General features: G+C 37.2%; 1 protein-coding gene across 6 annotated transcripts in view; it reads right to left on the bottom strand.

Annotated features, from left to right (window-relative positions):
- Positions 1–14717, bottom strand: part of LOC117435082 (ras association domain-containing protein 8-like) — a 59546-nt gene that overhangs the window by 21522 nt on the left and 23307 nt on the right. The window contains exon 1 of one of the 6 annotated variants that reach the window (XM_034058011.3): positions 6222–6413. The exons of 4 other annotated variants lie outside the window; for them this stretch is intronic. In XM_034058011.3, the coding sequence (XP_033913902.2) occupies positions 6222–6383 (162 nt within the window). In that variant the 5' untranslated portion in view covers positions 6384–6413. Of the gene's footprint in view, positions 1–5036; positions 5161–6221; positions 6414–14717 lie in introns of those variants that run through there. One more of the 6 variants, XM_034058010.3, reaches the window with a different exon arrangement.

Raw genomic sequence — 14717 nt, 5'->3', positions numbered from 1 at the left:
AATCTGACGGGATTAAACTGCCTTTCATTATTTATTCAAAAGAATGTCGCACGACTCTCGCAATGCTAGTGATCACGCTAAGATGACACAACAAACATTTAAATTTGTATATTGTGGCTCTCTTTATTAACATATTTTCTCTTACTACATACAACAAAATGTATACTTTGCGAATTGTTGCAACAGAAATGCAAATCGCAGTATGTTCGCGCTGCGACTGGACCATCTTAGTACATCTACCCCTAAGTCTTTTATTACATTGTATGAGAGTTCAGTCGTGCCCAAATTTGCATTTAAATGCTCCTGGATACTGAAGTGCACCCAGGACATCGATGGCTTATTTTAGCTGTAAACCCATGTGTGCCTCATTCAGTACATGCATGAATAATACATCAGGACCTCATGAATTAACAAATATTCAGTGGCCTTAGTGACATCCATTAGAGGCTTCATTGGGAGGGTACAGAGCTTTAAAACAGCTGAACTTCGTATTTCAGAATGGGGTTTTAAATGGGTAGTTTTATGATGGTACAATAAAAGCCTGATGATTCAGACTTGAACTATCCAAACCACTCTGTTATCGATAAGCCCTTCCTAACCTGTCTGGTTGAGTGCTGTGCTCCTCAGCCTTTATCTCTGGTATTTACAGTAAAGTGCAGTACTGTAGTTTAGGGCTGTCTTAAATCTTATTTTAGGAGGTTTCTAGGTTTGGAAAGCCATATAAACAATTTTGCAGCTGTAATTCATTATCTTAACACTCCTGGCCCCATTTAGTAAAATAAAAGTTGTACTGTACAAATAAGTTGTACTGTATGAAAGTACAGGCATTATTGTAGAGGGAATATTTTTAACATTAGGTAGATAGATTAAGTTTACAATTAGGCATGCTTAAAATTCAAAGGTAGAGCACAGCACACAGTCAGCCCATATTTATTGACTGGTGAAATACAATTCAAAGCTACTGCAGTATGTCGACTGTCGACAAACCTTTTTTACAAAACAAACAAACTTGCAGCATGAAAAAGCACATTTGTAGGTGAAAAATGCTAAAATAAAAGTTGTTACGTTTTAAAAAAATAGATAAACATGTGAAATTTTTGGTTCACTAAAATAAAGGGCATTATATAATCTCTACAAATTGCAGTGTCCAGTGTGAAAACACAACACGAAATAATAAATTAACATCCAAAGTAGGATTACAGCAGGGGTCTCCAGCCCTGCTCCTGGGGAGCTGCTGGGTCTTCTGGTTTGCATTTCAATCGAGCTCTTAGTTACTTAATTGCACTCATGATGGCTTAATTAGTCAAGATTAACAGGTGTTCCAGATCTTTAGCCACTGATGATGTAAAGACACCTAGAAAACCTGCAGGATTGGGACTCTCCAGGACCAGGGTACCTAACCCTGAATCACTCCATGCACAGAGCAAGTACGTCTAGGCAGTGTTTTATATTCACGTGAGCCACGATATTTCCCCTCAGGCATTATATGCGCATGGTTATTAAAAACAGGAAATTTGACTTTCAGCTTAAAGGGGTAGGACGATCGTTCAAACCGAGGCATTGACTCGGCAGAATCCAGTAAACCCTTTAAATACTACTTTTTCATGACAGTTGATGTTACGAATGTTTCGAGATTCATGCATTGTAGCGGATCCCAGCAACAATCTAGATCTGCAGCAGCTTGTGACGTTTACATCTGATCTGCCAATGTCGTTCAAGTCTCGTTTGGTGGACTTTCACAGACACAGCACTTTGTTCAATTTCATGATTCGTCCCCATGAAACTTGTGTGGAAGCACTGGACTTGATGGCGATTCTGGGCATCTCAATTGGAGATTTGGAGCTGGAAGTTGCTGACTTCTAGGAGTCAGATATTTGGGTTGAAAAGTTTTGCACTAAATTAAAAATGTTGCACTGTACATGTTTAAAGTACATACATAGTGTGTTTATGATTGGCTCTTTGCAGACCACTTGCTCTAAATGTCCATTCAGTTTGGCTCTCTTACACAAAAAGGTTGTCAACCCCTGTTCTAGGTTAATGCACATTAAACACAGCTTCACATGTAAATACCAGTAAGCTGAGTGCTCGTTGCACCCAAATACTAAATAAGTCACTTGTCCTCAACAGTTAAAGGAATATTCAAACAAACTCGCAGCAGAGAGTTTGCCAGTGAGGTGGCAGGTCCTGATCTGCTATTCTCAGAAACAGCCTTGCCAGTGAGGTGGCAGGTCCTGATCTGCTATTCTCAGAAACAGCCTTGCCAGTGAGGTGGCAGGTCCTGATCTGCTATTCTCAGAAACAGCCTTGCCAGTGAGGTGGCAGGTCCTGATCTGCTATTCTCAGAAACAGCCTTGCCAGTGAGGTGGCAGGCAACACAAACAACCACAGACAGCTATTATACATTTTTCTCTCACTCGTAATGTGCTGTCGTGTTTTTATTATAAAAAAGGGCCAAGATACCAGCAAGTGAAATGTAAGGGAGGTCCCTTGAACTGCTGCCCAGGAAAGCGCCATCTGTCTTGGCGGAGCAAACCTCCCTTGAGGACCCAGTGGCGGCTGTCCAAATTATTTTTTCGTGAGAACGATAGAACCTCTCGAAAACAATCCCTCTCATGAAAAAAGAAATTAAATTCCAATTTCTTTTTTCATCAGAATATTTATTGTTTTGCGAGACAGAACCTCACAAAAAAAGATCCCTAGCCTTAGATCTTTTGTCGTGAGGCCAATTTGTTCTTTCATGCTCAAACATCTAACTTGAAAAGCTGTAAAGAGCATGCTCAGAACCCAACATTGCAAACAGATATAACTCATGAACGGATGAATATTTGTTCAACCAAACCTACAGGTTCTTAAATTCGTCAGCATACCTTTTTCTTTTTCATTTTGAGTTGTCCTACAACTTTGAAAATACATACCGTATATGCATTGTAGAACATGTGTATCATATGAAACTTATCATGGTACCATTATGCAGTGAAAAAAGGGTTGTTTGTTCTTTTTACAGATATTATTATATTTTTATGGTTTTGTAGCAAATTGTAAAATACAGAATTTTCCAGGAAGTTCCCATGACAGAGACAGCCCGCAGCATACCTATATAACACTGGCAGGTTAAAGCAACTTCTCCTCACTGTAGTTTGCCATAGAAAAGTGAATATGCTGAGTGCAGACACACAAGTAAAATCCCACAGCAACCACAAGAAATTCTGAGACAATTTGTTTAGTAGCAATTACTAATGATCTGTAACAGATACAGGGATCGGGGAAAAATACTTACCATAGTGTTTAGAGACACCATGGACAATCAGGATCAACATGACAGCGAAACAGAAATACAAAGAAATCTATTTCAGGAGGGACAGGTGATAGAACCAATATATATGTTGCTGTTACGCCCCTAAAATGTTCGATTCAACAGGCCGTGTACAAAAGCATGTCTGATTCTACAGCTTCAGCACTGTCACACATCGTATTCGTTTCACTTTTACTGCAAGGTGTTTCAGTTAACTAAAACGACTGGGGAAACGTCCTTTGTGTGTTAATTTGAGTTGTCCCTCGCTGTAGGTTACAATATGACATGGCTTGTCACAGCTAATCACTAATAATAAATTTAAGTAATAATAAGAAAATATGAAGTTTTATATGCAACTTCTAGATGCAAGACTTGACTTTATTGATTTTCTTACAGCCGTACCAAGGAAAATTTGTAATAAAACTAAACCCTTTACATGTGACTTGTTAATGTGTTTTAGAGGGTAACATAAAACTTTTCATTAGTCTTATTTAAGCATTAATGTCTGATTCATTTTGATACCCTTAACTGATGTTAACAGAGAGTTATCACTAAATATATTTTATACTTTTACTGAATACAAACAACAGTGTTTTACAACATATTCATGCAACTATATTTGTTATACTTTGAATAAAGAAAGACTACTATTCTCAACCCTGTAATTTAAAGGAAGGGAAAGACTGGTACACATCCTATAATTTATGAGACTGACACCCTGCTACATGGTTTACATTCCACACTGGTGAGAAGGATTGAGAGTTTCAGATCAAAACAACCAGTTCAGCATATCACCAGCTTGCTAAAAGCGATCACTGTGTTATTGTCTTAAAGAAACTCAAGTTAGTTTAACACTTTAAATAACACGCCTGAGCTGATTTTACTCCTTCCTTTAAAAACAACAGCTGGTAGCAGCTGTAAAAGTACAGAGCTGTATTTTGCGTACTCTCTGTGTCTTGTACAGATTGTCACAATTCATAATGAAAGGTTACTACAGTCATTGTTAAAATGTTCAAAACTGAGAACACCTATTTTCTGTTTGTAAGGAGTTATAACCAATGCTTTAAATGCATTATAATTATTTTAATATGCAGATTTCTATTCCTGTTGCAAAAAGCTTTGCTTTATCGACAATATTGGAACGAGATTTAAAACAGGCAGCGGAGAAAACTACATCTCAGCATTATATTTAAGGAATGCTTTAAAAACCGTTTTAGGTTCTCAAGCGAACAGAAATGAAGTCTGTTGTGTCTTTGCCAAAATTGTAAACAAATCTTATCTATATTTTATAGGTGATATATAAGAAATATAAAAAACGTCTTTGTTCACCACAGACAGTGACTTTACTGTTTAAAATGAAACATGAAGACAGGTGAGGCAGTTAAAAAAGCTGGAGCCTTGAGCACAACGTCAAATGCAAACAATTCCATAGAAATCCCTTACTTTCAAATAAAAACATATAAATCGGTTTTCCTGTTGGGAGTTTGCAGTTTCCAAAGACTTGTATTGTTTTGTGTTATGAAAGCAATGAAAGCTTGTGGTGAATCACTAACCCTGCTTTTTGTATCTCTTATACAATGATTTATAGTCTGTCTGCGACATTTCAGATAATGCCTTTGCTGTATATTCAAATAGCATTAGCACTGCATAAGACTATAGCATTTACCAGCACATACTGTAACTGGTAATGTGTTATGAATGCAGCCCAAACAGCACAAAGAAAACCCCTGAAATTATTACTTACCTCCATGAAATCAGGGATCAAAAACTCTCTCTGTACAGGTAGAAAACCGACACCAAGTAATACATAAAAGCACCTTCTATCCATTCTTTTCATAAGCCTCTATCCTAAGTAAGCCAAGATTTAGATTTAAGCTCCCAAGATTAAGTTACTGATGACAGCATATCTGTTTAATGATTGATGCAAGGTACTGCGGATATTAAATCACCCATGCACATAGAAACGATCAAAGTGAATTTTAAAAGGAACAGGTTACTGCACTCTGTACAGCTGCCAACCCGGCTTTATTAAAACTTGTCCAGAGCACCAAGCTGTGGCACCAAGAATTATCCAGACAGTTACCCACAGGTTTAATATCTAGTTTTATTAGAGTCGGGTTAAAAAACATTATCAATAGACTTCTGTATAACCAGCAGATGATATTTACATAAGAACATTTACGAACGAGAGGAGGCCATTCAGCCCACAGTACTCTAAGTGCAGTCTCGCCAGTGCACTGTACAGCCTCGTCATAACCTGCTTTGATTTGTACTCTACACTTTTGGCTATATATCCAAGCATTCTGTTTGTCTTTTTTATTGCTTTTCCACGCTGTCTGGTTGCTGACAGTGATGACATACTGTATAGCTATAAATATACAGAATTAGCAACGTTACCGAGGGAATATTTATAAGCGACCAGCTAAGCAGTATAACTGCATGGCGACAATTACAAGTTTAGCAATATACATAACTGCAAGGTTTATGATATATTTAGAGACAGATTCAACTGACACTAGTTCAGTTACCGCTGTTTATTAAAGTATGTGTTTAAAAGCCCTTGAGCACTGTTAAAAGCATTTCTGCAATGGTGCCCACCAAGAAATATGCTATGACATTCAATGTCTTGGTAGTCACCAAGGTAAAATGAAGAACAAATATGCCGCAAAGTCATTCAGCATGGAAAGTAAATAGATACCATTCTGGGTCCCACTGCACGTTTGGATGTCTCTTGTTTTGTTTTACGTGCCCAATTATTTTACCCCCGATTTTCTCCCCAAATTGAAATGTCCAATCATTTTTCCCCTCACCGCAGCAATTCCCCACATAGTGAACTGAAGGTTCAGTGGGCATCCTTCAATCCCACGACCAAGCCAACTTCCTCTTTTACACCCAGGAACTTGAGAGTGGATGTCAGCAAGCTACCGACCTCTGGAGGACAAAGGCCAGTCCTGCCGGTGTCCATTTTTGAGCTCACAGGGTTCGCTGTAGCGCGATGAGGAGTAACAGTTCCTGATGGTTTTGCCTCCTTAACCCTCGGGCACACCAGAGCCAATGCGACGCTCCCTTCAGAATCTCCAGTGAAGACCATCTACTTCGCAAAGCAACAACCTGTGCTGTATGACTCACCCTGCACACCACACTCCTGTGCTTTTACCAAGTGAGCCACTCTAGGACCCTTAGTAAAATGTTTTATCTGTGTTTGCAGAAGGTAAATGATCTATTCAAGGATCAAGATATTTTGTAAGCAAGGGGTCTGAGCAGGGTAAAATGGGATTGCTCCATCACCACAAAACCAGCTTTGCACGTGTGCTTTCCATTCTCTATACTACAGTATAAACAACACGTTCAGCACTTAAAAAATCTGCCTTATTAAAGGTTGGCTTTGAAAAATAATAGATGCTGTAGAGGTTAGCTTTTATTCTATATCTTCAAGTTAAGAATCATCTTTGGTAGCAGGTGCTACCATTTCATTTTGAAGAGCACTCGCATTATTAATAAGGTTTTGGTAGGAAACCAAATGGAAGCTTGATAAAGACATTGTTTAACTTGCCCAGCACAACAGGTAAAGATTTCCTGCTGCAATAAGTACACTCAGTAACAGATGCTACCCAATTACTGACTGTTATACACCTGCTATTCAACAGTGGCTCTACTGGGACTTGTAATTATATACCTTCAGACTGAGGCAGCTCAGGATGATACCACAGGTTAAACTGGCTTTTGATGCTAACAATGAACCCTCTGTTTTGACCACAGACCAGCTGCGGTATGCTTAATAAAGTGTCTGTCCAGCAGGGTAGCTGGGTTACACTTCCCTGAGTTCAGATTCGGAACGGTAACGTAACCTTCCTAGATACCTTGCGGACTCCTAGATTCCCATAGAAGCCCTACACACCCTGTTAACTATGCTATGGCAGGTGTTCCTTATTGTGTTTTTATGTTCCACACAGTAGATGTGGTTGGAAACATTACAACGGAAAAGGAAGTGTAAACATGTGGTGCAAGATTTAATAGGGGACAACGCAGCTGCTTGAAATGAAGCAAATAATCGCAGTGATCATCACAATGTGATGATGTTTTCACAGTCATAGAGAGTGGGCCACCCTGTCTTTACAATAACCACTTAACTAAAATATTGCAACCTGAAAGCCATCATATATTGTATCACAGTACCAATTAAACAAGTTACTTATTGTCAGTGAGTAACAAAGTTTTATTTGAGCTTTGTAATGTAAAGGGTTGTATTATTGTTAATTTCCTAATTATGTAAACAAGGATTTTACTGTAGATGTACAGTACTATATCCACAGCACATGTGCGTATTTATGCAACAAACTTGGAAAGGAAAAAAATCACATGACTTGGTGCTAAACTGGACAGTCAAATTCACATTGGTTTTAAACAAGACTTACAAATCATGCCGGCTTCCAGAATAGACAGGTTCTGGATTGTAGGGGTTATCACGCCATTCATTTCAATAAGGATTTGGTTGGGACCCATGAATGATGTTGAATTAAACAGTATGCTGGTTTGTAGAGGGGCTGGAGTAGGTTTTACTGTGCGGTTTTGCCCCTCGTGATTTAAACTGTGTTGGAACAGGGATATACAGCTTACTGCTGAATAAACGTCTGGATCCCATTTTGCAAAACAAATTAATCAGTCCCATGTGGGGCTACATACAAGTGTGTATTATATTGCAGTTGTAGTCCATTCCCTGCATCAACTAATATAAGTTTGGTTATAAAGAAGATACTACTTTCAATATTTTAGTATACAATTGATTCCTGTGCTCATTAGTACTGTAGAATGATTTAAAAAGATCTCTCTCCCATATAAAAGTACAGTAAAAGCATAGCGAAGTGTAATAAAACCCAGTGAACACACTGTAAAGCACAGGTAAACATATTAAAAACATGGTAAACTATGATAAATACATATTATAACTATGGGAAAACTGCAAATTACTGGGCAAATGTACTGTAGTAAACCCTTATAAGAGCTGAGATCTTAGCCAACAGGTACTATACAACAAAAACAGCTGCAAGCTATGTAAAAGCTCTGTGGCCTGCTTTGTGTGGCCATTAGTACCGGTAACTGCATGTTGATTTACGTTGCAAATAGCCATTACCAGGCAACAGCAATAAGGGATAATGTTTCAGCTCTCCCAACACCCATATCCCACGCTGCCTTTTCATGAGTGAACATTCTTAGCCATCAGTTTCTGATAGACAGCCCTCTACTCTCACTATCTATGCCATAGCTGTGTTTCTTCAAACCCCAAGTCTAACAACTGCAATGTTTCACCAGCACTTTCTTAACAGACCCCAATATCCACCAGAGCCTTCAAATCCTACTACTCTGCAATCCTTTTCAACAACCAACACATCTAACTATGATAAGGTAAAACAATAAAAAAAAATAACATCTAATATATAAACAAATACACCCCAAGTTAAGCTTAACAAAAACATAAGTTACATTACATCAGCATGGCATCCAACTAAACAATAGTGGTACATTTTAAGATACTAGAATAAACTTTGTAAATTCAATGACAAATGTTTTTTACTAAAAGTCGTTAGTCCAGGCTGCTATCGTTGCAGAACCTGGTTTATTAATCTTTGGTTGGCTTAAGAAAACTATAACCGAGGTACAGTAAGACCAAAAGCATCTTTTTTGCAGCAGCAATGTTTGCTAGTAGTATGAAGCTGATTTTGATAGCCCTGAATTATCAAATTTTAAAATCACAAAGGTTTTGGCTCTTACGAAACAAAGCTTGCAGGCACAATGCTGGCAAGCAGCATGAGATTCAATCCTGGGCCTCTCTCAAGCAGTGTCAAATGAGACCAATGTGCAGTGAATTACAGTCCACTGGGGACTAGTCCAGGAGCACCAAACCCATTAGACTGAACCCTGTTTGATTTAGTGAATTAACCTTCTGCATCATCAAGCCCTGTTTGTATGTGACTTTGTATTGAACTCGTATATGTTTAAATAATTAGGTATCATTTTAATAATCATAAACAAATAAAGAAATATAGAATCAAAAACATAAGATTTACAAATTAAAACAGACTCAAAACACCTTTGAGACTTTCATATTATCGTTTGTGCAGTCCCATTTTCTTTAAATACTCTTTGAAGAAATGTTAATGAGCTAAATACTGACAGGGAAATATAGGAAACTAGACATGTTGTCAGGCTGTACGAGGCCCCCTACTATACTGTACACTTTATTTTACTGTATTCCATTTCATCGAAGATCCTTTGTTCCTCCGCTGTGAAACAATATCGGCTTCAGCTATGACCTCACCTGACACCTATTTAAATCTAAAAAAGAAACAGCATGACGTGAATTATCAAGGTGTTTTCCCAATCTGCATCTCCCAGCTGGAAGACACAAGTAGGTCACATTATCAGTTCCCTCCTGGGCTTGGCACCAACCCAGGCCTACTGCATCTGCACAAAACAGCATCCAGACACAAACAGATGAACCACGGTGAACACTGCAACACCTGAAATGATCCGGTAACTCTTAACATACGTGTGTTTCAACAGTGTACTCACATGTATGATTACCCGGTTTTAATTGTAACCCTCTGTACAGTTCATTTTAGACAGTATAGCTCTGTTGACTACAGTACTTTCTAGTCTGGGAGCACAGGATAAAATACAGGGCTCTGTTTGAAGGCTTTTAAGTTAATTGAAGACTGAAGTAAACGCTTTCTAGTGTTTTTACTCTGAACAGTACATTAACGTCATGGTTGGTTTACTGAGCCCAGCAGTAACAGCACTCATTGTTCTAGTGCACACAATAATGATCACAGCAAAGATATTCAAGCCAGTTTACTCGTATATACACTGTTGTGCAAACGTCTTAGACATATTGCATTTTTCTACTCTGATTGCTGGACAACAACACCTGTGCCTTCTGTCAGTTCTGTTATCAATTCAACGCTTGTCTTCTTTCTATTCCTTAAGGATATTATCTTCAAGTATTGCTCATCCTTGTTAGACAGCTTTTTGGGTCTTCCAGTCCTGGGTTTGTCAATTACAGATGGTGTTTCTCTGTACATGTTGATTATGCTTCGGATACCATATATATATATAAATCAATACAGAACCAGTATTCAGATTAGAGAGACAAACATTTCAACAAAATAACTGAAAAACCTAAATAAATATTGAAAAAAAACTGTACAAAGGAAATTTACAACTGTTTTAAATACAACCTGATTCGTAAATGCCTCTAAACAACATACTCGGTAAGTCAAATATTGTTTGTGCTGGATAGTCCACTGTGCTTCTCAATACTCATCTAATACTTGTGGGGCTGTAGTAATACACACATAAAAAGAAGCACACAGCTCTGTCATGTTTCAGTAAAAACGTCCTATCCACAATAAATATGTCAAGTTAATATCTATCTGAGGTAAAACTATAAGGAAGAAGCTAATCCTGGTTTATGGTGAAGCATTCAGATGAGTAACCGATGCCATAATGTTCAGTGACAAAGTGACAGTGTGTAGCCGAAACCACGGTAATGGAATGCAAACAAACCAGTCGACGAACTCTGGTTTCTGCTGAAGTGGCCCGCACAGTAACAAATGGAAGAAAGTTGCCACCCAGGAAATTATTTATTATTTATTATTTTTACAATAAATTAACACTGCATGTTTGTCCTTTAGTTCACTAAATTTACAGTAAAAGCTTTTTTAAACACAGGCATCATTTAGGGCAGGTTTTAGTGCGAAACGCCCTCTTTTACATTGATCTTACTATTTTTCTTGGGTGTATCAGAGAGGTAATATACTTTTAGCAAACATCCATACATCAAGGAAAACAAAAATTGTATTGTAAAATGTAGTAGATGATTCTTAATATTTATGTCATTCATAAAATAGGAACATAACAATGATCAAAGCTTGTCCAGTTCTTGTCTGGCTGATCCCAAAATGTTGTCTAGTTGGCTCTAAGGATCCGAATGATTCAGCATCAACAGCCAGGTAACCAATTCCATACTCTCACCACTCCATATGTAAAAATATGTCTCTTCCCCTCTGGCCCTGGTTTATATTCAGAGTTTAAAGTACTGTATTAGTTAGGGTTAACTTTGTCATGCAGTCTACATCAATCGAATCAGCATACAACTTATTTCTTTAAAGTCTCCATAACCACACACACACTGTGCTGTATTACAACGTGGAACTAGCTAGACTGACAGACTACACTGTGGCTTGTTTGCATTATCGGGGCATATGCAAATATAGGAAAATAGTTCAAATTAAAGACACAGCCCTTATCTTCAAAGGAGAATTAGTATATTATATAACTATTTCACCTGTCTATACCAAAAACACATGTCCGAAATAAATAGTTTGACAAGGTGTTAACCATGGCTGTGTTTAAATGCTTGATAATGCTTTTATAATGGTTTAGGATGACACAGGATTATTCACCTTTTTTGTATTTTACAACAAGTCTCCTGCAACCTCTGACTCACCATGTGTTGCTTAACGCATGACATCACTCAAAGGGCTCCTGTACATAACTGTGTATGTATATACATGGGCGTGCTTGTGTGCAAGTTACCATCTGTGTGTTTCATCAACAAACAAAGCCGACAGTAACATGGACACGGACAGGGATATTGACCTTATCTGAGTTCATTCATTCTGCTTTTTTAAAGCTGTTTTCAATGTGATGCCCAAAGCAGAAAACTCAGAACTGCTTGATATGAAAACAGACCAGTAAACTGTTACAATATTCAGTATTGTTAGGTTCAGTTAAAAAAAAAAAAAAAAGTACTGTACCCTCTCTTAAACAGCCTTCTGCAATAAAGTAATTGTAGGTAACAAAATAAAGTGTTATACGTCCCCACATGTCGCCACAACTGTTTAAATAACATACCTGTAATTTTTCTTTTCATTGCTAACATCCTGATAACTTTTTACACTTATAACTTTAAAGTCTGTTTCAAAGCCCTTTTTAAAATGTCTGCTCTAGTGCACTGGGGTTTGAGATCTGTCCTCTAAATCACTGCAGAAAGAGTGATTAAAAAAAAAAAAAAAAACATAACAACAAGTGCTCTGGCTTTTCTGTTCAGTACCACATCATGGATTGTAATTGCTTTGTTACCTGTTTGACAATGTGGGCTATAATCCTTACACTATCGGTGCACTGAACTGACATTTTGAAAAGAGCTTTGAAATGGACTTTAAAGTTATAAGTGTAAAAAGTTGCCAGGATGTTAATAATGAAAACAGAAATGACAGGTACGTTATTTAAACAGTTGTAGTAACACATGGCGATGTGTAACACTATATTTTTCGGAACCCCGCTACTTACTCTTTAAGTTCTCATACTGTAAAATGAATGATCAGTCACAAATTAAATGAAGTTTAAAAATACATGACTAAGGCAGAATCGATTCCATTCACTTATTTTTTTATTCACAAAATCCAAAAAAATGTGTTTTTTTCATTAGACACTGAAAAGGGCACTGATGTCAAAAAGTTTAAAACCACAGTATTTACTGTGATGCCCTTCAGAAATAGTTTGCAAACAAACATAGATTCTATGTTTAGACTTTTAGAATACTTAATAGAGTTTAAAATCATCCATGTGCAAGGTATATCCAACTAATATGTATTATGAAAACAGCATGTTTTTAAAGCGCTTACTTTGCTCTCATCTGTCACAAACACCCATTGCAAGTTCACACTTTAGAAGGAATGCCCTCCTTCAACCTCAAAAAACAGAAAAGGTCACAAGTTGTTAATCACAGACTTTTTCCCAGAACTGTGACGTCTATTGACACATTTTAGACAACTACAGTGCTTAAAGCGCCAATAATTGATGTGAGCTGGATTTCACAGTCACTGGCCTGGAATTGTGAGTATCAAAGCAAAAGTCCCCAACATGCATCTCTAATTTCTTCAACCATAGGACTGGAGTGAATGTGTGTCTAAAGCGAGGAAGTCCTAGTGGCACAGTCTGAAACACAGCTGCCCTGATACTAACAGAAGGAAGATTGGAAACTATTTAGTGGATAGAAACTGCTGGAGACTTCAGAATCATTTAGACATACAGTAGCACCAATTATATAGACAGATCCAAAGTTTTAATAGCCATAGTATATAGTCAGTATATTTTAGTTCAATTAAAGCAGTAGTGTGACCACTGTATGTTTTGCTGCAGTGTCTATATTTGTATTATCGCCATTACCTGCCAAATAAATGTAGCTAGAGAGACTGTTACATTCACACCAATTAGTTTAATTTAATTAGTCATTTAACTTTCTGAACAGTGTTCCTCCAAATTATGTGTAAATTGTATTTATTTGTTTATTAGAATAATTATTTAATACAGGCCAAATGTTTTAGGTAATATTGTAAAGTTAGGTAGTTTACAGGAAACACAATTGAAACTGTAATATATAGAACTCAATTCACAATTCTATAATACCTCAGTGTAAGCCAAGAAGACAAATGTCAGTTGAAAAAGGCACCTTTGCTGAAACTTTAACAGCAATATTTACTACAAGTGTCCTTTACAAATATGTTGCCTACAAAACATAAGATTAATAAGTATTTATGACATGAACACTTTATATAAAGCATTTGCAAACCATTAAGGGATTATACATGTGATTGTAAAGCATGGCACAAAAGTAATACTCAGTTCTCAAAGAGCTGTTTAACCAAAGATAATGTTTATTAACGCTATAATAACTCAAATAGGAGAAATCAATCACTGGTAAGGATTGGTCAAAATCCCAGAACATCTTATCTTGTGTACTAATGTCATCTTGTGCACAGAATGTCCTGTGTATAAAACAACAACTCTTTGTTATGTTCAGTAGTAGTTCTTGAGCACAATTGTGTTTTTGTGATTTATCAAGTGTCAGTACGTCACGTCAGGCCATCTCTTGTCATAAGAGAAGCAATTTCGCTCAGATTTGGAGACCTGTAAGACAGACCATACAACACGATGTATTAACTTAAATTAAAAAAAAAAACACACATTACAAAAAAAAAAAATGATAACAGTCGTTCAAGTTTTGTGAATAAGGCTCTATACTGAAAATGTAACTGTCTGTAAACTTTCACTTGGGGTCAAGAATCAGCCAAAGTGATTTTGAATTTTAAAAAAGCAAGAGAAAGGTGACAGATTTTCCAATACAAAACCACAGACAGGTGTGATTTTCTTTGTTCTTATTAGTGTGTTGTATTAAAGCAGGTTATTTAAACTAACACTATGTTAAGCATATTAGTCTGTGATACAGTCTGAGTAAACATCCTGTAAAGGTCCAGAGCTTAAAACGTAGGAGTGTCTCGCTACACTGCACCTAGAGAAAACTTTCCTTAGTGACAGGTAGGCCATAACAAACAGGAAAAACAACCATACACCCTTGAAGAAA

This window comes from Acipenser ruthenus, chromosome 28 (assembly GCF_902713425.1).
Source record: "Acipenser ruthenus chromosome 28, fAciRut3.2 maternal haplotype, whole genome shotgun sequence".
NCBI classification, from domain to species: Eukaryota; Metazoa; Chordata; class Actinopteri; order Acipenseriformes; family Acipenseridae; genus Acipenser; species Acipenser ruthenus.
Note: the sequence above shows the minus strand (reverse complement) of the source record. Positions and strands in the feature narration are given on the sequence as shown.